Source organism: Furipterus horrens, unplaced genomic scaffold, assembly GCF_987537825.1.
Source record: "Furipterus horrens unplaced genomic scaffold, mFurHor1.1.pri manual_scaffold_1, whole genome shotgun sequence".
Taxonomy (NCBI): domain Eukaryota; kingdom Metazoa; phylum Chordata; class Mammalia; order Chiroptera; family Furipteridae; genus Furipterus; species Furipterus horrens.
This window is the reverse complement of record NW_028327171.1, coordinates 97642273-97664638: the sequence shown is the minus strand read 5'-3', so window position 1 is coordinate 97664638 and position 22366 is coordinate 97642273. Positions and strand designations below refer to the sequence as shown.

The 22366-nt window shown below is 40.0% G+C and overlaps 1 protein-coding gene across 1 annotated transcript in view; it reads left to right on the top strand.

Annotated features, from left to right (window-relative positions):
- The window catches only part of CCDC191 (coiled-coil domain containing 191), a 91789-nt gene extending 69840 nt beyond the window's left edge, over window positions 1-21949 (top strand). The window contains exons 14-17 of the mRNA XM_090276825.1: window positions 14867-15010; window positions 19021-19173; window positions 19902-20047; window positions 20802-21949. Of these exons, the coding sequence (XP_090132951.1) occupies window positions 14867-15010; window positions 19021-19173; window positions 19902-20047; window positions 20802-20946 (588 nt within the window). The 3' untranslated portion in view covers window positions 20947-21949. The remainder of the gene's footprint in view (window positions 1-14866; window positions 15011-19020; window positions 19174-19901; window positions 20048-20801) is intronic.
- The last annotated feature ends 417 nt before the right edge of the window (window positions 21950-22366 follow it).

Here is a 22366-nt window from a genome sequence, read left to right as displayed (position 1 = left end):
TCAGGTTTTCTGATTCTTTCCTTAACTGTGTAATGTCTAGTGATGAGCCCATTGAAGGCGGCGCTCTTCATTTCTGTTAACATGTTTTTGATTTCTGATGTTTTCATTTGTCTCTGCTAAAATTACTGCTCTGGTCTTGAATGATGACTACCTTTTTCATTACAGCCTTTACTATTATCATGTTATTTAAAACTTCCTCTCTCTGATGTTTCCAACATCTCTATCATATCTGAGTCTTGTTCTGATGATTACTTTATCTTTTCAGGCTTTGTTCTCTTTTGGTATATATATATATATATATATATATATATATATTTGGAAGCCAGACATGTTGTACAGAACAGTAGAAACTGAGATAAGCAGGCCTTTACTGTGGAGAGGTATGTTAATTTAGCCAGGAGTTGGGCTGCCTTTGAGCTGTGTTAATTACATGATTACCATTGTTGAAGGCTGTTGTTGCTATGGGCACCAGAGACTTCAGTTTTCTCTAGTGACTTTGTTTGTCTCCTCTTTTGGCCTTAGGTCTTTCCTTTGTACTGTTCCCCAGAGATAATCCGTCTCTTGCAGCTCTCTCAACTGTACCCTATTTTGTTACTGGAGGTTTGTTAGCCTGCTAGGAGGGTGTAAATGAGGGGGAGTGTTCTCTAATGTTCTGATTAGGTCTCTCTCTTTGCAGTGCACAATATTGATCATTTAGGAGAATTTCTCCTCCTACTGTAGGAGCAGAGCTTTACCTTAGCCTTCTGTTCCATTTCTTTCAGTATACACTATATACTCTATGATCTGAAAGTCCATCTCTTTGTGAGGTTCCCCTCCACTTAGGTGAGGTAGGCCTTCCTTCCCTCAGCTACAGTGGCATTCCACTAGTGCCTCAGGTGGTGCCACTTGCAGATGAAGACTTTTGTTTCCTAAGGGAGAATGGCCTGGGCAGATTTTATAGTAGTCACTGTTTCTCTCTGCCAGCCAGAACCATGGTGGGAATTTAACTGGAGTCTCCCTGATTATCTCTTTGAAAACTTGGTGGAGTTCCTAGAACAAAGGCCTACTAAAAGGGTGGGAATGTCCCTATAACTGTGATTCCCAGAAGCTTCACCTTTCTCATGCTGGCCCACTCTTGGCCTTCAGCAATTCACCAAAATTTCTAGTTTAATCGTCTTACTGGCTCATATGGTATATAGTGACTTCTGCCTCGGTTAAGCAAATTCTCTGGTCCTGTATCTCCCAAAAGGTACCTATTTCTCCAGATGTGCAATGGCTTCAATTCTCTGATTGGTTTATAAAAAGTCATTAATTTACTGTCTGTCCAGTTTTTTTTTCTGGAAAATTACAGTTTGTGCAGAGCAAGAAGGATGAGATCTACCTTATGGACCAATAGGTTATTTTATTTCTCTCACTATACCAAACTGAAATCTTTCCTTTTTAGAAAGATAAAATGTAACTTCGGTCTCCAAGAAGAGACAAAAAGATTTTGTCACAGACTAGTTTCTATTTAGTAAGTCAACTGTTTGGAGCTATGTCAATTGAAATAGATGCATTTAGTGACTGGTTGTGTTTGAGCTTTCTTTGCAAGCAGCTTTAGATCTAAAATGCACTTGGCAGTTGTGTCCTTTTGCTTCTGGCACAGATGCTTTACATAATGTGTTTCTCCACCCAGTTTATCTTACGTAGTTTTATTCCTTTTATTCATCATATTCTGCACAGGTGATTCTTGATCTTCTTGTACACTTTATAGAGCCGTTCACAGTAAGCAACTTCCAAGGCCATAGCAGTGTTAATCCTCTGGACATCAAAAAGAGAATGATGTTTCTAAACAAGTGCCTTCTGTGACTTCTCAAAGTCAGTCACATCTAGGATGAGTTTGATGGCAGCCTGCTTCATGAACTCTTTTAGTTGGACACTTTTTCGCTTAAGTTAATCAGCAAAGTGTTCAGTGGTACCATATTTTCTAACTACATCATAAGCAACCCAACTGCCACTACGGTAAAGAAAGCCTCTAGGGCACTCACATATATTTCTTTGGATAGAAAATACAAGGTAAGTTCTATGATTCCAGCTTTAGGATAAAGGAACTGGAAGAACTTCTCAGGAAAAAGCTAATGACCTATTTGTCTTCCATATTCAGGAAAAAGTGGTTCAGGAGTAAGACTTAGCTGTCCTGCAGGGAAGCTCCATGCTACCTGCAGTTCCCCTGGATGTGCTTCATTCTTCAGAGAGGGAGCCACAGTAGCAACGGCAGGAAGAACCACTTGGGACAGCACAGTCGCTGACGGTCCAGGTGTGGCTTAGTGTCCTTTAGTGTCAGATGCAACAGTAACATGGCCACTCACAGGTCTCACATAATGACCTTTTAAAAATAAAAATCTAAACTTTTCTTAACATCTCATTGCTCACTTTTGATAAAAGCTTACTTTCCACACAATGACTTTAGTGACTGTATAAACTGCTTTTCATTGATAGACAGTTGAATAAATTTGTGGCTGAAAAGATGATTTTGTCAGAGAAGACTAGGTAATATTTGAAGTCTTCTATAATTGCCTAACAAGCATATTTGTTCATTTAACAAATACCACTAGAGCATCTACTATGTGCTAGGTGTTGTTTTAGGTGTTAGAATAGAACAGTGGAGAAGACAGACAACAGCCGTGCCCTCAAAAATATATATGCCATCTGGGGAAAACAGGTAATACGTAAGATAACAGCTAAAGAGGTAGGGAGGTAAAGGTGGGAAGCAAGATGGGAAAGGCCTCTCTGAAGAGGTGATATTTGAGCTGCTGGATGCTGAGACGGCCTCTGCAAGGTCCACTAAGGGCATGTTAAATGTGAGATGCCTATTAGACATCCAAATGCATAAGTCAGATTGGCAGGTGAATATATAAGCCTGGACGTCAAGATTGTAGTAAAGAATCTTGGAGTCAAAAGCATGTCAGTTGTGTGTGTTTTTTTTTAATACATATATTTTTATTGTTGTTCTATTACAGTTGTCCCATTTTTGCCCCATTGCTCTCCCCTGCCCTACCCACCTCCCCCCTCTCCCACAGTCAATCCCCACCTTATTGTCCATGTCCATGGGTCATTTATATTAGTTCCTTGACTAGACCCGTCTCCTTCTTTCCCCGCTTCTTCCTTTCCCCCCTCCCCTCTGGTCACTGTCGGTCTGTTTCTTGTTTGCATGCCTCTGGTTCTATTTTGCTCATTTGCTTGTTCATCACTTTCCTGTATTAGGTGAGATCACATGGCATTTTTCTTTCTCTGCCTGGCTTATTTCACGTAGCATAATACTCTCCAGTTCCATCCATGCTGTCGCAAAAGGTAGGAGTTCCTTCTTTCTTTCTGCTGTGTAGTGTTCCATTGTGTAAATGTACCACAGATTTTTGATCCACTCATCTACAGATGGGCGCTTAGGCTGTTTGCAGCACTTGGCTATTATAAATGGTGCTGCTATGAACATAGGGGTGCATAGGTTCTTCTGAATTGGTGTTTCAGGATTCTTCAGGTATAATCCTAGCAATAGAATTGCTGGATCAAAAGGCAGTTCCCTTTTTAATTTTTTGAAGAAATTCCCTACTGTTTTCCACAGTGGCTGCACCAGTCTGCATTTCCACCAACAGTGCACTAGGGTTCCCTTTTCTCCACATCCTCACCAGCACTTGTTGTTTGTTGATTTGTTGATGATAGCAGTTCTGACTAGTGTGAGGTGGTATCTCATTGTGGTTTAAATTTGCATTTCTGATGGCTAGTGATGTTAAGCATCCTTTCATATGTCTGTGGGCCATCTGTATGTCCTCCTTGGAGAAGTGTCTGTTCAGGTCCTTTCCCCATTTTGTAATTGGATTGTCTGTCTTCTTGGTGTTGAGTTATATAAGTTCTTTATATATTTTGGAGATCAAACCCTTGTTTGAGGTGTCATTGGCAAATATATGTTTCCATATGGTTGGTTCCCTTTTCATCTTGCTGATGTTTTCTTTCACTGAGCAGAAACTCTTTAGTTTGATGTAGTCCCATTTGTTTATTCCTCCCTTTATTTCCCTTGCCCTAGGAGATATATCAGTGAAAATATTACTATGTGGTATATCTGAAATTTTACTATGTTTTACTCTATGACTTTTATGGTATCACAGCTTACATTTAAGTCTTTTATCCATCATGAGTTTATTCTGGTGTGTGGTGTAAGTTAGTGTTCTAGTTTCATGTTTTTGCATGTATCTGTCCAGTTCTCTCAACACCATTTGTTGAAGAGGCTATTTTCACTCCATTTTATGTTCCTTCCCCCTTTGTCAAATATTAGTTGACCGTAGAGACCTGGATTTATTTCTGGGCTCTCTATTCTGTTCCATTGATCTATATGTCTGTTCTTATGCCAGTACCAGAGTGTTTTGATTATTGTGGCCTTGTAATATAGTTTGATATCAGGTGTTGTGATTCTTCATACTTTGTTGTTCTTTCTCAAGTTGCTGAGGCTGTTCAGGGTCATTTTTGGTTTCATATAAATTTTTGAAGTATTTGTTCTAGATCTGTGAAATATGTCATTGGTATTTTAATAGGGATTGCATTGAATCTATAAATTACTCTGGGTAGTATGGACATTTTAATGATGTTAATTCTTCCCATCCATGAACATGGTATATGCTTCCATTTATTTGTATCTTCCTTAATTTCTTTATTCAGTGTTCTTTAGTTTTCCAAGTATAGGTCTTTTACCTCCTTGGTTAAGTTTATTCCTAAGTAGTTTATTTTTCTTGTTTCTATAGTAAATGGGAATTTTTTTTTTCTAGTTTCTATCTCTGATATTTCATTGTTGGTGTACAGAAATGCCTTTGATTTCTGAATATTGACTTTATACCCTGCTATTTTGCCATATTCACTTATAGGTCGAGTAGTTTTTTGGTGAAGTCTGTAGGGTTTTCTATGTACACTATCACATCATCTACAAATAATGACAGTTTAACTTCCTCCTTTCCAGTTTGGATGCCTTTTATTTCTTTTCTTGTCTGATCACCATGGCTAGAACTTCCAAAACTATGTTGAATAGAAGTGGAGAGAGTGGATATCCTTGTCTTCTTCCTGATTGTAGGGGGAAAGTTTTCAATTTTTGCCCATTGAGTATGATATTGGCTGCAGGTTTCTTGTATATGGCCTTTATTACGTTGAGCTATGCTCCCTCTATTCCAAGTTTGCTGAGCATTCTTATGATAAGTGGGTGCTATAGTTTATCAAAAGCTTTTTCAGCATCTATTAATATGATCATGTGATTTTTGTCTTTCATTTTGTTTATGTGGTATATTACGTTTATTGATTTGCAAATATTATACCATCCTTTCATCCCTGGGATGAATCCTACTTGATCGTGTACTATGATCTTTCTAACGTGTTGCTGGATCCGGTTCACCAATATTTTGTTGAGGATTTTAGCATCTATATTCATCAGCGATATTGGCCTGTAGTTTTCTTTCTTTGTTGTGTTTTGACCTGGTTTGGGGATTAGAGTAATATTGGCTTCATAGAAAGAGTTTGGGAGTCTTCCCTCTACTTGGATCTTTTGGAATAGTTTGAGAAGGATAAGAGTTAGTTTTACCCTAAATGTTTGATAAAATTTGCCTGGGAAGCCATCCAGTCCAAGACTTTTGTGTTTTTGGAGTTTTTTTGAATACTGCTTCAGTTTTACTAGTTGTTATAGGTCTATTCAGGTTTTCTGTTTTTCTTGATTCAGTTTTGGATGATCATGTTTTTTTCTAGAAATTTGTCCATTTTCCCAGGTTGTCAAATTCCTTGTCATACAGTTGTTCATAGTAATTTCTTACAATCCTTTGTATTTCTGTGGTATCGGTTATGAATTCTCTTTCATTTCTGATTTTATTTATTTGGGTCCTGTCTCTTTTTCTTGATGAGTCTGGTTAAAGGCTTGTCAATTTTGTTTATCTTTTCAAAGAACCAGCTCCTGGTTTTATTTATCCTTTGAATTGTTCTTTTAGTCTCTATGTCATTTAATTCAGCTCTGATTTTGATTATTTCTTTCCTTGTACTCACTCTGGGCTTTCTTTGTTGTTGTTCCTCTAGTTCTTGTAAGCTGTAGATTTAGCTTGTTTATTTGAGATTCTTCTATCCTTTTTAGGTAGGCCTGTATTGCTATGAACTTTCCTCTCAGGACTGCCTTCACTGTGTCCATAGGTTTTTGGCTATTGTGTATTCATTTTCATTTGTTTCCAGAAACCTTTTGATTTCTTCCTTGATGTCATTGTTAACCCACTCATTATTTAATAGCATGTTATTCAGTCTCCATAAATTTGAATGTTTTCAAACCACTGTTATATGAAATGCTAAAGATGCTAAAGGGACTTGTTTAGGAGAAAGAGAATCAAAACTATGAATATTAAAATGAAACTGTATCACAACAACCAACAACAGAAGCTAGGGAACTGAAACAAAGGCAAACTAAATAGGCAACGAGAGTGGGAAAAGAATTATAGGTATGGGGAACATTATGGGGGGAGGTCAGCAGGGAGGGTAAAGGGGGGAAAGGAAGGGAGATGGTACAGGAATTAAGAAGCATAGTAGGAGGAAGCGGAATAGACAGGAAGATGTTGAGAAGAACTGTATGCACAACCAATGGGCAGGGACCAAGAGTGGGGAGAACTGGAGGAGGGGGTTCACTGGGTGGAGGGGAACAAAGGGAAAAGAAATTGGGACAACTGTAACAGCATAATCAACAAAGCATATTAAAAAAAAAAAAACTAGGATAATAAAGGCAGCCTTTCAAACTTAAAAAAAAAGAAAATCAAACTAAACAAACCAGACTAGGAACAGAATCATAGGTATAGGAATCATTTGGAGGGTTATGAGCTGGGAGTGGGGAGGGGAGAAGTAGGGAAGTGGTGCAGGGATTAAGAAGCATAATTGGTACAAAATAGACAGGGGAAGTTAAGAATAATATAAAAAAGGGTGAGGTGAAAGGACTTATATGCATGACCCATGGATATGAACTAAGGGGGGTGGGATTGCTGGGAGAAGGTGGGTACTGGGCAGAGAGGAGCAAAGGGGAAAAATTGCAACTACTGTAACAACATAATCAATAAAATATACTTTAAAAAATAATTTGAATGTTTTTGAGTTTTTTCCTTGAGGTTGGTTTCTAGTTTCAAGCCATTGTGGTCTGAGAAGATGCTTGATATAATTTAAATTTTCTTGAATTTGCTGAAGTTTTTTTATGTGTCCTATCATGTGGTCTTTGAAAATGTTCCATGTATATTTGAAAAGAATGTATATTTTACTTCTTTAGGGTGAAAGGTTCTGTATATATCAGTTAAATCCATTTGATCTAGAGTGTTGTTCAGTGCCACAATATCTTTGGTGTTTCTTTGCTTGGAAGTGTGTCAGCATTTTTGATGCTCTGGAAGTGAATGAAATCAATTTGGGAAATGGTCTGGGTAGAGAATAAGTATGCTATTTATTTTTAATTTAACATAATCATAAAAAAAAGATGCTTGGTATGATTTTAATCTTTGTATATTTATTAAGACTTGTTCTGTGGCCTAATGTATGACCTATCCTGGAGAATGTTCCATGTGCACTTGAGGAAATGTGTATTCTGTTGCAGTTAGATGTAATGTTCTGTGTATGTCTGTTAGGTTTATCTGGTTTAACATGTGCTTTAAGCCCAAAGTTTCTTTATTGCTTTTTCTGTCTGGATGATCTATTCATTGTTTAAAGTGTGTTATTGAAGTCCCCTACTGTTTTTGTATTGTTGTCTATTTCTCCCTTCATTATGTTGGTATTTGCTTTTTGTATTTAGGTTCTCTGATGTTGGATGTTTAAATATTTACAATTATAGCCCTTCATGAGTTGACCTGTTTGTTCTGATATAATGATCTTCTTTATCTCTTGTCATAGTTTTTGGCTTAATCTCTATTTTGCCTGATATAGATAAAGCTACCCTTCTCTCTTTTGGTTTCTATTTGCATGGAATATCTTTTTCCATCTCTTCACTTTTGCATCTATGTGTGTGTGTGTTCTTAAAGATGGAGTGAGCCTCTCATAGCATATAGTTGGGTCTTACTTTTTCTAATATATTCAGCCACTTTGTTTTTTGATTGGAGAATTTAGTCTCTCTACATTTTAAAGTAATAATTGATAGGTATGGACTTACTGTTGTCAATTTGTTTACTGTTTTCTGGCTCTTTTTAGTTCCTTTATTCTTCTCTTTATTCCTTATATTTGATGATTCTTTTAGTGTTATGCTTTGATTCCTTTCTCTTTTTTATTTTTATTTTTTGTGTATCTACTATAGGTTTATATTTTGTGATTAACATTAGGCTTACATAAAATATCTTGTAGCTGATAACTTTCAATGTATACAAAACTTTATTTTTACACTCCTGCCTTCCCACTTTATGTATTTGGTGTCATAATATACCTCTTTTTAAATTGTTTATCTATAACAAATTATTGTAGTTGTAGTTATTTTGAATACTTTGTCTTTTAACCTTTATATATAGTTATAAGTGATTCACCCACACCATTACAATATTAGTGTTTTCAATTTATATATTTGCCTTTATCAGAGAGTTTTATACTTTCACATGTTTTCATATTACTAATTAGCATGCTTTTGTTTCAACTTGAAGTCCCTTTAATATTTCTTGTAAAGACGGTCTAATGGTGATGAACTCTTTCAACTTTTGTCTGGGAAACTCTATCCATCCTTCAATTTTGGAGGACACCTTTGCTAGGTAGAGCATTCTTGGTTGGCAGTCTTTTCTTTCCAAACTTGGACTATATCATTCCACTCCCTCTGGCCTTCAAGGTTTCTGCTGAAAAATCCATTTATAGTCTATGGGAGTGTCCTTATACATAACAAGTTGCTTTTCTCTTGCTGCTTTTAAGATGTTTTCCCTTGTCTTTAACTTTTTAAGAGTTCAATTATAATGTGCTTTGGTGTATATCTCTTTAGTACATCTTTTTTGGTATTCTTTGAGCTTGCTGGATCTGGATATCTGTTTCTTTCCCCAGGTTAGGAAAGTTTTCAGCCAGTATTTCTTTGAATAGCACTCACTCCTTTCTCTTCTTCTTCTGGGACCTCTATAATGCATATATTTGTCTCCTTGATGATGGTGTCACATGTCCACTCTTTTGCATTCTATTTACTTCTTGTTCCTCTGACTGGATGTTTCATTGCACTGTCCACAAGTTAGCTGATCCTTTCTTCTGCTTGATCTAGTCTGTTGTTGAACCCCTATTAAATTTTCAGTGGAATTATTGTATTCTTCAGCTGTGTGCTTATGTTTGATGCTTTTTTTATATTTCCTGTCCCTTTGTTGAAATTCTCTTTGTTCATGCTTTGCTCTCCTGACCTCAGTGAGCATCTTTATAACCATTTTTTGAACTCCTTATGGGTCAATCACTTACCTCCATTTCATTAAGACTGACTTCTGGGGACTTATCTTGTGCTTTGTTTGGAACATATTCCACATTTCTATGTTTTTTCTTGACGCTCAGTGTTGGTTTCTGTTCGTTATGTATAACAGCCATCTCTCCTAGTTCTGACAAAGTGGTCTTGTGTAGATCAGTCAACTTGGCCCAGGTACTCAGTTGTCTCTTGAACGTTTGTGATCACCCAAGCTGCTGTCTTTGTTCTTAGTTACTCCCAAGAGTTGAACATATGCTAAGATGTGTCATTGTCCCAAAGGGGAGGGCAGGATCTCATTCAGTACTTGGATACAAACTGATTTGAAGCTCTACTCTCAGGCACTAGCTGGAAATGTATATAGGTAAGCCCCTTCCAGGAAGAAACCAGGAGATGCATCTTTTTGCCTGCTCCCTCTGCACTGAACCCAGGTGCATAGCCAATGGTGGGGGGAGGGAATGGGAGGGAGAGTGTTGCTCCTGCACACATTTTTTAAAATTATATTTTATTGATTATGCTATTACAGTTGTCCTGATTTTGACCCCTTTGCCACCATCTACCCAGCACCCCCACTCCCTCATGCAATCCCTCCACCATGGTTCATGTCCATGGGTCATGTATAGGTTCTTTGGCTACTCCATTTCCCATGCTGTACTTTACATCCCCATGGCTGTTCTGTAAGTACCTATTTGTAATTCTTAATCCCCTCACCCCTTCACCCATTCCCCCACACCCCCTCCCATCTGGCAACAATCAAAACGCTGTCTGTATCCATGATTCTGTCTCCGTACTTCTTGTTTTCTTAGTTTGTTTTTTAGATTCAATTGTTGATAGATATGTATTTATTGCATTTAATTGTTCATAGTTTTGATCTTCTTTTTCTTAAATAAGTCCCTTTAACATTTCATATAATAATGGTTTGATGATGATGAACTCCTTTAGTTTTTTCTTGTCTGGAAATCTCTTTATCTGCCTTTTGATTCTAAATGATAGCTCTGCTGGGTAGAGCACTCTTGACTGTAGGTCCCTGCTTTTCATGACTTTGAATATTTCTTGAAAATCCCTTCTAGCCTGCAGAGTTTCTTTTGAGAAATAGCTGACAGTCTTATGGGAACTCCCATATGGGTGACTAACTTCCACTCTCTTGCTGCTTTTAAGATTCTCTCTTTATCTTTAATCATTGGCATTTTAATTATGATGTGTCTTGGAGTGGGCCTCTTTGCATCCATCTTGTTTGGGACTCTCTGTGCTTCCCGGATTTGCATGTCTATTTCCTTCACCAAATTAGGGAAGTGTTCTTTCATTATTTTTTCAAACAGATTTCCTATTTCTTGCTCTTTCTCTTCTCCTCCTGGCACCCCTATAATATGAATGTGGAACCTCTTGAAGTTGTCCCAGAGGCTAGTTATACTATCCTCTTTCTTTTGGATTCTTTTTTCTTCTTGTTGTTTGTTTGGTTGTTTTTTGCTTCCTTATGGTCCAGATCATTGATTTGATTTTCAGCTTCATCCACTGTACTCTTGTTTCCCTATAAATTGTTCTTTATTTCAATTAGAGTATCCTTCGTTTCTGACTGGATCTTTTTTATGCTGTTGAGGTCCTCACTAAGTTCACTGAGCAGACTTATAACCAATGTTTTGAACTCTGCATCTGATAGATTGCTTGTCTCCATTTTGCTTAGCTCTTTTTCTGTAATTTTGATGTGTTCTTTCATTTAGGCCATATTTCTTTGCCTCCTCATATGGCAGCCTTCCTGTGTTTGTTTCTATGTATTAGGTAGAGTTTCTTTGACTCCATGTCTTTTTTTTTTTTTGATTATGCTGTTACAGTTGTCCCAATTTCTTCCCCCCCTGCTCCCCTCCTCCCTCCAGTTGTCCCCCCACTTAGTCCATGCCCATTGGTTGTGCATATAGTTCTTCTCAACATCTTCCTGTCTCCTCCACTCCCTCCTACTATGCTTCTTAATTCCTGAATCCTCCCTTTTCCCCTTCCCCCTCCCTTCTGACCTCCCCCCAATATGTTCCTTGTACCTATAATTCTTTTTCCCTTCTCATTGCCTACTTAGTTTGCCTTTGTTTCAATTCCCAAGCTTCTGCTGTTGGTTATTGTGATAGTTTTCATTTTAATATTCATAGTTTTGATCCTCCTTCTTCTACATCAGTCCCTTTAACGTCTCGTATAACAGCGGTTTGGATCTAACAAACTCCTTCAGTTTTACTTGGTCCTGGAAACACTTTCTCTGCCTTTCTATCCTGAATGACAGCTTCGCTGGATAGAGTAATCATGGTTGTAGGTTTTTGATTTTCATTACTTTGAATATTTCTTGCAAGACCCTTCTTGCCTGTAAAGTCTCCTTTGAGAAATCCGCTTATAGTCTAATTGGGACCCTTTGTACATAATACTTCCCTTCTCTCTTGCTGCTTTTAAGATTCTCTTTTTATCTTTAATTTTTGACATTTTGATGATAATGTGTCTTGGTGCGGTCCTCCCTGGGTCCAGCCTATCTGGAACGCTCTGTGCTTCCTGGACCTGTAAGTTCATTTCCTTCCCCACATTAGGGAAGTTCTGCTTCATTATTTTTCACATAATTTTTCAATTTCTAGTTCTTCTTCTCCACCCTCTGGCAATCCAATAATTCGAATGTTTGATCGCTTATAGCTGTCCCAGAGGTTTCTGAGCCTCTCATCATATTTCTCACTTTTTGTTTCTTCTTTCTGCACTGGTTGACTGTTTGTTCCCTCTCTATGTTCTGATTTGTTAATTTGATCCATGACTTTCCCTTCCTCACCACTTGTCTTGTATGTATTTTTATTCATTTCAGCAGGACTAGCCTTCATTCCTTCCCTGTCTTGATTCAGCCCCGCTGTTAGGTCTGTAAGTTGTCGTATAACTATAGCTCTGAACTGAGCCTCAGAAAGATTCGCTATTTGTTCATCAGTCAAAGCTTTTATTCGTTTTTTCGTTAGCTGTGTAATTGGTATTTCAATCATTAATTCTGCCATTCTGACCATTTTGTTTATTTTTCCTTCTTGTGCCGGGCGCTGTCACATCTCCTACACTATATTGGGCGGAGCCCCGTGTGCTCGTGACTCCATGTCTTGGTAGTATCACCTAATGTAGTAAGTGTCCTGTAGGGTCCTGTGGCACAGCCTCCCCTATCACCCATGCTGGATACTCGAGAGGCACCCTTCGTGTGGGCTGAGTACACACTCCTCTTGTAGTTGAGCCTTGGTTGCTATTGACAGATCAATGACAGGGATTGGCTGTAAGGATTGGCTGTGACCACTGACCACCAACCTCCACCCTCTGTGGAGGATCAGCTGTGCAGGGGCAGGGTGGTGGTGCTCCAACATGATCTGTAGCTGTCTACTGGGTGCACTGGCCCTGGGGTTTCCCAGGTGGTGTAGGCCAAGGTCAGCCCCCACCTGTATTTTTCCTGGGGCCACCTTGCCTGAGCTATAAAGCAATCTGAGATGGCTGCTGCTTGTGCTGGGCTTGGAGATTCCCAGGCAATCCCAAGCTGTTAATCTAGGCTGACTGCTGCTAGTGGCAGGCATGGAGCTCACTGAGGCCAGCTGTTGCTTGTTTGACAGGATTTAGGGAGTTGTGAAGCATGAGCCAAGACCAGCCATTCCTACTGAAGAGCCGCTTGGGTGAGCTCGTAACTTGAGTGGGGTGGAGTCTCTGGGGATCTCCATGGTGGGTCAAACAGTGTTAGCCAGTTTGATGGAATCTTATATATGGCACCAGCTTGCCAGCTCTGTGAAGGGAAGGTTTAGAAAAAGGACAATGGCCTCTGTTTGCCTTGATGCCAGACACAGGCACTTCAGTTCCTCCCTGTATACCACTGGTGACTTCAAGCTGTTACCCCAGTGCTAGAGCTCAGAGGGAGTGAGTCTGAGTACTTTCATGTGTGGTTTCTTTAAGGGGAACTGCCTGGAGCTACAGCAGTTTCTTCCACCGACTCAATCCCCTCAAATTTTTGCAGCCAGAAGTTGTGGATACTATCTTCCTGGCATTGGAACCCTGGGCCAGGGAGCCTGGTGTAGGGCTGGAACTCCTTGCTCCTGAGATATCCTTCCCGAATTTGTATCCACTATATGTGGGTGAGGGACCAGCTTCCGTCTGCATCTCTCCTACCAGTATAGATGGAGGTGGTTTCTTTAATTCTGTAGTTGTCAGACTTCCATTCAACTCAATTTCTAAGAGTTCTGAGTGATGGGTGTTCTATATTTTAGTTGTAATTTTGATGTGGTTGTGTGAAGAGGAGAGCCATGTCTGCCTATGCCACCATCTTGACTGGAAGTCCAAATGCCCCTGCACTCATTTCAAAATTGCTTCTTTGTTTGCTATAGTCTTGTGGGAATGTGTATGTAAGTAAGCTCCATTGGCTATGAGAGCTGAACAATCCAGGAGCCCATCCCTCAGATGGCAGTCACAAAAATTGGGGTGCCAGATTTGTACACAAGACTTTTCCAGAGATGCTGGCAATCTAGTTTCATTACTAGAGTGAGCTGAAGGAGGAAGATGGGGGAAGGGCCCACCAGCTCCTCCAGCTTCTTGGGAGCTTTGCCACCAGCCCCTAGATGCATTCGAAATTAGAAGCCATGCCCTCAGGCAGAAGCTTGTAAAGTATGCAGTCAAACTCCTTTTAGGAAAGGACTAGGAGGTGGGCGTTTTACCTGTTCTCCCTTAGGGCTGAACCCTAGGGGGATAGTCAGTGAAATCTCGCCCATTCATGAAGAACTGTTTCTTTGCTGTAGTTTTGTGTGTCTTGTGGACATAATCCCCATTGTTTCTCAGAGCTAGGTGCTTTGGGCCCCATCCCTGGGTTGTTGTTTTAAAAATTGGGGTTCTAGTTGCATATGATATCCATATTCCACATCCATATGACATATTATGCAGCCATTAAAGGGAAGGGTGGCAAGATGAACTAAGTTCTGGTGATAATCAGAGATTCTGTTCTGTAAAAAAAAGAAAAAATTTTTCTAAAAGATACATAAGAACTTGCTAATAGTAAGAAGGGGATCCAGTTGGCTGGGGACAAGAATGGGAAAGGTAACTTTGTTGTGTACCATTTTCATCAAAAATATGTACATGGATGTTCAACTTAAACTTATTTTTAAGAATTTTTTTACAAAATGGAGTTCTAGATGTGCAGTCCAAACCCTTTGCTCCTCAGGGAGAAGCTGCACTTTGGGAGTTCTCTCCCTATCGTATGGTGCTATGCGAGGGATGAGTTTATGGCAAAAATGTGTCTCAGCCTTTTCAACCCATTTTAACGTGTATTTTCTCATCTGCCCAATATGGAAAAGTTACTCAGCTAGTTTCTGGACTTGTTCCAGAGGGAATTGCTCCATGTGTAGCTCTCTATTGAGTGCATCCAAAGGAGAAGGGAAGTTCAGGAGCTTCCTATGTTGCCATTCTGGTCCTTTCTCAACATTTTTACGTTTTTTTTTTTTTTCCCAGAGAGAACTAGAGAAGCACAAAAGAATTAAGAGGAACCAGCAACTGGAAGCAATAGCCAAAGAGCATTATGAAAGGGTGTTGCTAAGGGAAAAAGGTCTGGAGACTTGGAAGAGATTGAGAATTCAAAGCAAGCAAAACATGCAGGTATAATATCATACTCTTACCCTCCAAAATGAGAAAATGGACTTTTCAAATAGGATAAACCCTAATTAGGCTTTGGGTGTTTTTTAGTGATTTAAAAGCCAGAAAGATAAATGAATTGAGTGTTTGTATTTATTTGTTTTGGATAAGAGTTTAGATTTGGTCTTCCAAGGTAGAGAAAAATTTCTGTGATTGAATAGGTTTAAAAAGCTAGAGTAAATATTTTATTGTAGACCTTCATGGTAAGACAAATGGAAGCCTCTCTCATTATTAGCAGTGTTTAATAAAGAGAAAACTAATTACCATAATGTGTGTTAGTCAGGTTTATGCTGCAATAAAGCTACATAACAAACAGCCCCCCAAATATCAGTGGCATGTAACTCACGCATTTATTTCTCACTCACATGTCTGTGGAACAGTTGTGGATTGGGTTCAGGTCTCTTCATAGCCTCTCCTGGCTGCAGCAGGTATTCAGGGCATGTTTTTCACCTGGCAAATGTCTGAGGTACAAAGACCCAAACCCTGTTATGTAAATCCACATGAAACCTCGGCTTGTATCATGTTTACTAACATTCTGTTGGCCAAAGCAAGCCATAGGGCTAAACTAATAGTCATTGAGGGGTGAAGGAGGCTTATCTACTCCATTGGGAGGCACTAAGGAAACATCAATGTTAGAAACATCGATCAGTTGCCTCCCATCCGCACCCTGACCAGGATCTAACACACAACCGGGTATATGTCCTGACCAGGGATCGAACCCACAGCCATCTGATGTATAGGATGACACTCCAAACAACTGAACCACCCAGCCAGGGCTGGTCCTTGTTTTTGATTGAGTAAAATCAAGAAAAGTATGTAATTTAGAAACAATATAGAATCTATGGGTCAATAACCAAATTAATTTTTTTTAATTTAATGTAAAAATAGAACAGGAGTTTGAGCTCAAAATAACAGTTATAAGCTTTCTATATAAAAAATCCAATTAAAATAAAAAGAGGAAATCACAGATCTGAAACCAGCATTTTCAAAATTTCTTGTTCATAAAACTGCCTGGAGAACTTATAAAAGTGCACATTCCTGGTTCCACCTCCTGGGGCGGGGAATGGGAGAGGGGGAGCAGATCTCAGGGAATCTTCATTTCAAAAAAGTAGCCCAGGGGATTTTGATACAAGTGGGCTGAGCACCATATTTTGAAAATCACCTCTAGTTCATACAAGTGTTATTTGTTTCCTATTGCTGTTATAACAAATTAGTACAACCTTAGTCAGAGAAGGAAAACTCTGACTCCAAAAAAACCTCCGCTGCCTTGCGGCATACCTCTTCAGGGGAAAGGTTAAGGGAGTAAACCCCGACAGAAAATCCGGAGCCGGAGTCCCTAAGGCGGTTTGACGTTGTAGTCAACACCGGCAACTCCTGCGGCGCACCTGAAGCCAAGCTGTATTGACTCCGTCTTTCCCTTGGATCCTTCAGCTGCGAAGAGAGGGGGGGTCTGCTGCATGGGCAACAGCAGACCCTCCATATCACCCTGCCCAGGCTCTGTAGCTTCATCGCAAGATGTCGATTCAACACGGGAGGAGACAGATACCATGTCACTCCCGAGTCGGACTGCACAGCCATTCTCGGCGGTGCAGATAGACTCTTAAGAAGCTACACCATCGTCTCTCGAGACGGACGGCTGCCGACGACGACAACCTTAGTGGTTTAAAACAAAACACATTTACTATCTTAAAATTCTGGAAGTCAGAAGTCCAAAATCAGACTTGCTAGGCTAAGGTCCATCTGCGAGCAGGACAAGTTCCTTCTGGAAGTTCCAAGGGGAGAATCTGTTTCCTCGCCTTTTTAAGCTTCTAACAGTTACTTGCATTCCATTGCTCAGAGTCTCTTCTTCTAGTGCTGGAATTGCTTCCTGTCTCCCTCTGATAAGGACCCTTGTGATTACATTTAGGACTCTTCCATATAATCCAAGACAAATCTCTCCTTTTAAAAATCCTTCACTTAAGTCACATCTGCAAAATGCCTTTTACTGAAGAGGATTACCTATTTACAGGTTCCAGAGATCAAGATAAGGCCATCCCTGAGGGACCACTATTCAGCCTATCACAAGATAGTAAAACTTAGAACATTTATAATCCTCTCCATCTCTTTCAATTCATAAACAAGGGAACTGAGCCCTAGTGAAGAGAACCAGCTTGCTGCAAGTCACACAACACATTGGTTACAAAGCTAGAGTGGAGCTCAGCACCATCTTCCTCCAAGCATCCTGCCCAGTTCTGGCATGCCTTTGTGCTGTGTGGGAATCAGAGGTGGATGTGCGTGCCAAGCACCAGTTGAAAGTAAAAAAAAGAAAAATGAAGAGTTCTGGAGAACAGTAAGAGGAAGGAATAGCTACTCACCCATCAGACTTGGCTTCAGGAAGGGACAGAAAAAAATTAAGAAAGGAGAAGGGTCCAGTTAAACGATTCCTGGTTTGTTTATAGCACTTTCTTTAGAAGGGTTATTTAACATTTTCTCTGAAACTCATATGTGCTTGTTAAACAAACAAACAAAATTAACTTCCATGACTGAACTCTTTTCTAAGTAAGGTTTTATTGGTCCAAGAGCTAACACAAAGAAGAAGGGCCTTGGGAACAGCGTCTAAAGCACCATGAGCATGACTAGCTGGAAAAGACAGAAAGACAGCATGTCCGCGGTCCTGGAGCTCCGCAAGCATATGTACATCAAATATGGGGGAGGTGGAAGAAAGAGGTAGTCTGAAAGAATTTTCACAAACTATAGGCAAAGGAGTCAGAGAAGGAGAAGCGGGACTTGCATAAAGAAATGTTCACCCCTGTAGATTGGCTGTGGACAGTAGTCTGGACAGCACACGTGTGAACAAGCTGAGGCTCCTGGCGTTGGATGGTGCCTGGCTAAAATAATCTGGAAATAGCCACCTGGAAATTAATCTGAAGTTCTGACAGGCAGTTGAAGGAATGTCAGCAGTCATTGACAGTCACAGTTCTGTCGTTCTCTCACTGTAATTTAATTCAGAACACCTCAGTATTTTCTCCTTCACACACTGTATGCCATTTAATGCAACAACCATTTTCAGAACTTTTAAGGAACCTTCTGAGAATCTTTTTTTTCTTTCTGGTTCTGTTTTCCCGGAGGGTGAGGAGAAGGGAGGGGAGGAGGCTGTGTGTTTCTGGCGGCCCTCACCGTTTGGCGCCCTGACTGGGAGGAGCCAGGACGCGCTGCAGTCTCAGGTGCCACAGAGACCTCCTGTGACGGTCGTTTTGACCAGGGAGCATGACTGCCAGGACATTCGCTCGGATGAGTCACATTTACAGTGCTGGTTGGCTAGACTAGGCTTAGAAAAACGTATTAATTGGAGAGGACAAAGAGGGAAGGATTTTTTTCCTCCTATCTCTTGAAAGAATATAGCAGTTACTTTTAAAATCTATAAACTCTGAGTTGTATGTTTACTTTGATAGAATGATGCTCTGAGCCTTTTAAGTTGGTAAGATATTAAATTATTCATCATGTTATTTTTCTATCAAATGGTTTTGTGGTTTATTGATAATGTCTGAATTTCAGTACTGGTGACAGCTCATTCTACAAAACTAATTGAAAGTATCAGTGTTTCCTCAATTAGACAGTGGTTAAGTACATAAAAAAGAGGTTTGTTATGGGGCTGCTGTCTAAGTTCCAACAGAACACACTGAGAATGTTGCCAGCCACCCACTTCAAAACTCCATGCAAGTGAAATAATGGCTTTGGAGGTTGTTCATTCCATTTTCCTCACGACCAGCCAGTCACCATGGTCTTCAGGGAGTCAGCATTGAAAAGCTATGCACGAGATGAATCGAAAACCCCCATTGAATAGGGCCAACAGTTAAAGCTTTGGGGACCTAAGATTATTCTCTCTGGTAAGTGCCTAATGTGGTTTGCAGCATCATTTGGCAAAGGAATGTGTTTCCTCAAGTGAGTTAAGATAAAAGGAATAATTTACTTTTCTTATTTAAAAAATTGTCCAGGTGGCCAAAGAACATCACTCTTTGGCCCTACAGAAGAAATGCCTGCTCACCTGGTTCCAGTATAGTCAGGAAAGCCTGGCTAGGAAGACAGCCCAGGCCAGTCAGTTTTATTCACAAACATTGCTTAGGAGGGTCATGCGGAGCTGGCTACAGGTAAGGCTGCGGGGAAGGGAGCTTTACATACATGTCTCTACTCAATCCTGTGTGAGAAAATCAGATGCAATCTAGAATGTACAGTCATGTTTTTTCAAGAACAATATCGTCAATCCAATTTACTGCCCTAAAATGAATGTGAAATTTTCAATTTTTTGTTAGTATAAAATCTTAAGCGTGTTTCTTTTTATACAGTGTTTATCTCTATAAATTATGTGTACTTATATTAGCTTTTGCTTTTATACTCATTTCTTATCCCATAATTGCTCAAGTGATTTTACTAGAAACTTATCCCCTCAATCTTATGACTGTTTCTACCCCTCTGGCTCCATTATTTCCTTAATACATTACAGAGGATACTTTTTTTTGCTATGTTCTCTCTTTATGCCTCCAGTGTCCTTTGTTTTGTGTTTGTTCAATTCTCTTTTGTACCGTTTACTTGTCCTAATTCTTTGGGTTTGTTTCTTTTTTTAAAGATTTTATTTATTTATATTTTAGAGAGGGAAAGGGAGGAAGAGAGGGAAACATCAATGTGTGGTTGCCTCTTACACACCCCCAATTGGGGATCCAGCCCACGACCCAGGCAGGTGCCCAGACTGGGAATTGAACCAATGACCCTTTGCTTCGCAGGCTGGCACTCAATCCACTTAGCCACACCAGCCAGGGCAATTTGCCCTAATCCTTTGTGACACTGTTTGACTCATTTCTGTTCCTTTCCCAATCCCCAGTACCTGACTGATCTGGAGGAAGAAGTACAAATACTGTGCATGCATTTTCTTCAAAAGAAGACTTTCAGGGCTTGGTTTAACATGGTTACGGAGGCCAAGGTCGATTCTCAGAGAAAGCACAAGGTTGCAGTAGAGCATAGTGACAGGTGAGGTTTTGATCTCTGAGGAGATCCACCCATTGACTCCACAATCGCCCTGCAACATATTCTATGCCTGGAACATGTCCGAAAAGATGAGGTGGAGGCTGGGAGAGCTGGGCGTTCAGAGACGCCAAGCAGAGGTGGGAGTGCCAGCTCAGACAGCCCCGCGCTATGTGGCACCCCAGCGTCCCCATCTTTAAAATGAGGATGCCTGCCTCCTCACAGACTGGCACAAGAAAAAAATTATGTGAAATACATGAAACAAACTTAAGCAAATGTAAATATTCTTTATTCCTTGGGGAATAAGGTATTTGATGTATTTTCCTTTGTTTTATAATTTTAAGTGTTTTGGGTAGAAATGCTCTAAATTTTATTATGCCCTTCCTTTGACGATACAGTTGATCTGTTCTTTTCTGGTGACTGGGGGTCATTCCCTGTGAGCGACATGGAGGGCAAATGCCTCCGCAGTCTGCAGTGTGAAGAGGGTCCTGTCGGTTTAGAGGTGTCACCTTCTCCCAGAGGGTTTCCCTGACCACCTAGAACCTGTCACCCCCACCCACTTGTGTTGCTTATTTTTTTATTGTCTTTTTCCCGTTACCATTTAGTCCCTTCACTTTTTCTTTACAGCATTTCTCAATCTGAATTCCAATTGTGATTTCCATAACTCTTTTGTCTTATTTGCATAAGGATTATAAAGTTTTTAATGTGGAAAGTCAACTTTCCCTTAGTATTTCACATTTTTTCCTTTTTATTCTTAAAGGAGGATTCTCGGGATCACATTTCAGACATGGAAGAAGTTTGTAAAATTTATGAAAGAAGAAAGAGTAAGAGAAGAAAGGCGACAGCAGCTCCGCAAGAAGGTAGCTGAAATTCTGCCAGACTTCCAGGTGCCGGCGCCACGGTGACCCTGGGCTGCCAGCGCGCACCGGGCCAGTGAAAGAGGAGCCTTCGGTGCGCGGTGAGCACGGCCAGCGCCGCGCTTAGCAAGGGGCTGTCCGTCGGTCCACAACACGGCTGTGTCGCGGCCACCCACGCACGTACACGTGCATCTAGCTGGTTATGTTCTATCAGATATTTCTTGGATCACAGGGGTTGTTTTTGAATTTGTACTTCTTTTATTTCTCTTGGGTTGCTGCTAATCAGTTCACTAAAGCATTTATCACAGCAGGATCATCCGAAGGAACTGTTCCTGTTTCACTGTTCAAATGCATCATATATATTTTTAGCATCATAAACTTTACAAAGGAGGAGTGTTTGCTTGCCTGAGCTTGTGGGGGAAAATGTCCTTATAGGTTAACATGACTTGTTGAAAAATGTAACTTTTAATTAAATAGAAATTAAAAGCAGTGAGTACATACATGGTCAGGCATCTAGTCCCTTCATACCAGCAGCAAGCGTTCTGCCAGACTCCCCATTTTGCCCCCCCTGGATGGAAAACCGCATGTCAAAAGTTACTCTCTGCAGCTGCTGCAAGGGTCACAGCGTCTCCTACTTTCAGAAAAATTGGGGCACCAAAGAGGCTGCTCTTTTCCCTTGCACCTAATAAGCAGGAAGGGAAGTCCAGCAATTTGTTTAAATGCCTGTTCACGCTCCCAATTGCAACTTCTAAATAATACTTGATCTGGCTTCTAGACAGATCAGCTTGATCTATGTGTCAAGATATTTATCTTGAATTCAAAGAATGTTTTAATCTTTAAGGTGCTAAAGACTATAAGGACAATCTCTTCTATGAACTGAATTATCTGCTAGAAAAAAATTTTTTCATTGCAAAACACATTTATTACAACAATTTCAAGTAGTAGATAAGCGCACACAGTAAAATGAGCAAGTCCCTTGCAGCTCTGAGGTAACTTATTTAGCAAGATGAAAATATGAGTTGATAAAGTAAAATTCTGTGTGTTCAATAAATTCTGTTATCATCTCTTACTTCCTAGAAGGGATATCTAGCTATACACCTGCAAAATGACTTCTGCCCTTTCTCCTGTGGAAGATGTGTGATTTACTGACATATGACAAAACACCCTAAGTTAAACTTTACTCCTCCTGCCCTACCTCTGTCCCTGCACCTTTTCCTTTAATATGATTATGCAGTTATCATCTGAAAACTTTTTAAGACTAATGGCCACTGAAGAAAATGGGACTAAAAGTAACTCATATTTAATGTTTCCATCTAAACTACTGTTTATACTTAACTGTATGTAGTAGTTACAGCATATTGGTTGATATTAGCACCCAGAACTCAAATACCAGTTTTATTTTAGTACCAAGCCTTCACATAAGGGTGAATCCCTTAAGTAAACATGCCAGGGGCCTAAATAAACTCAT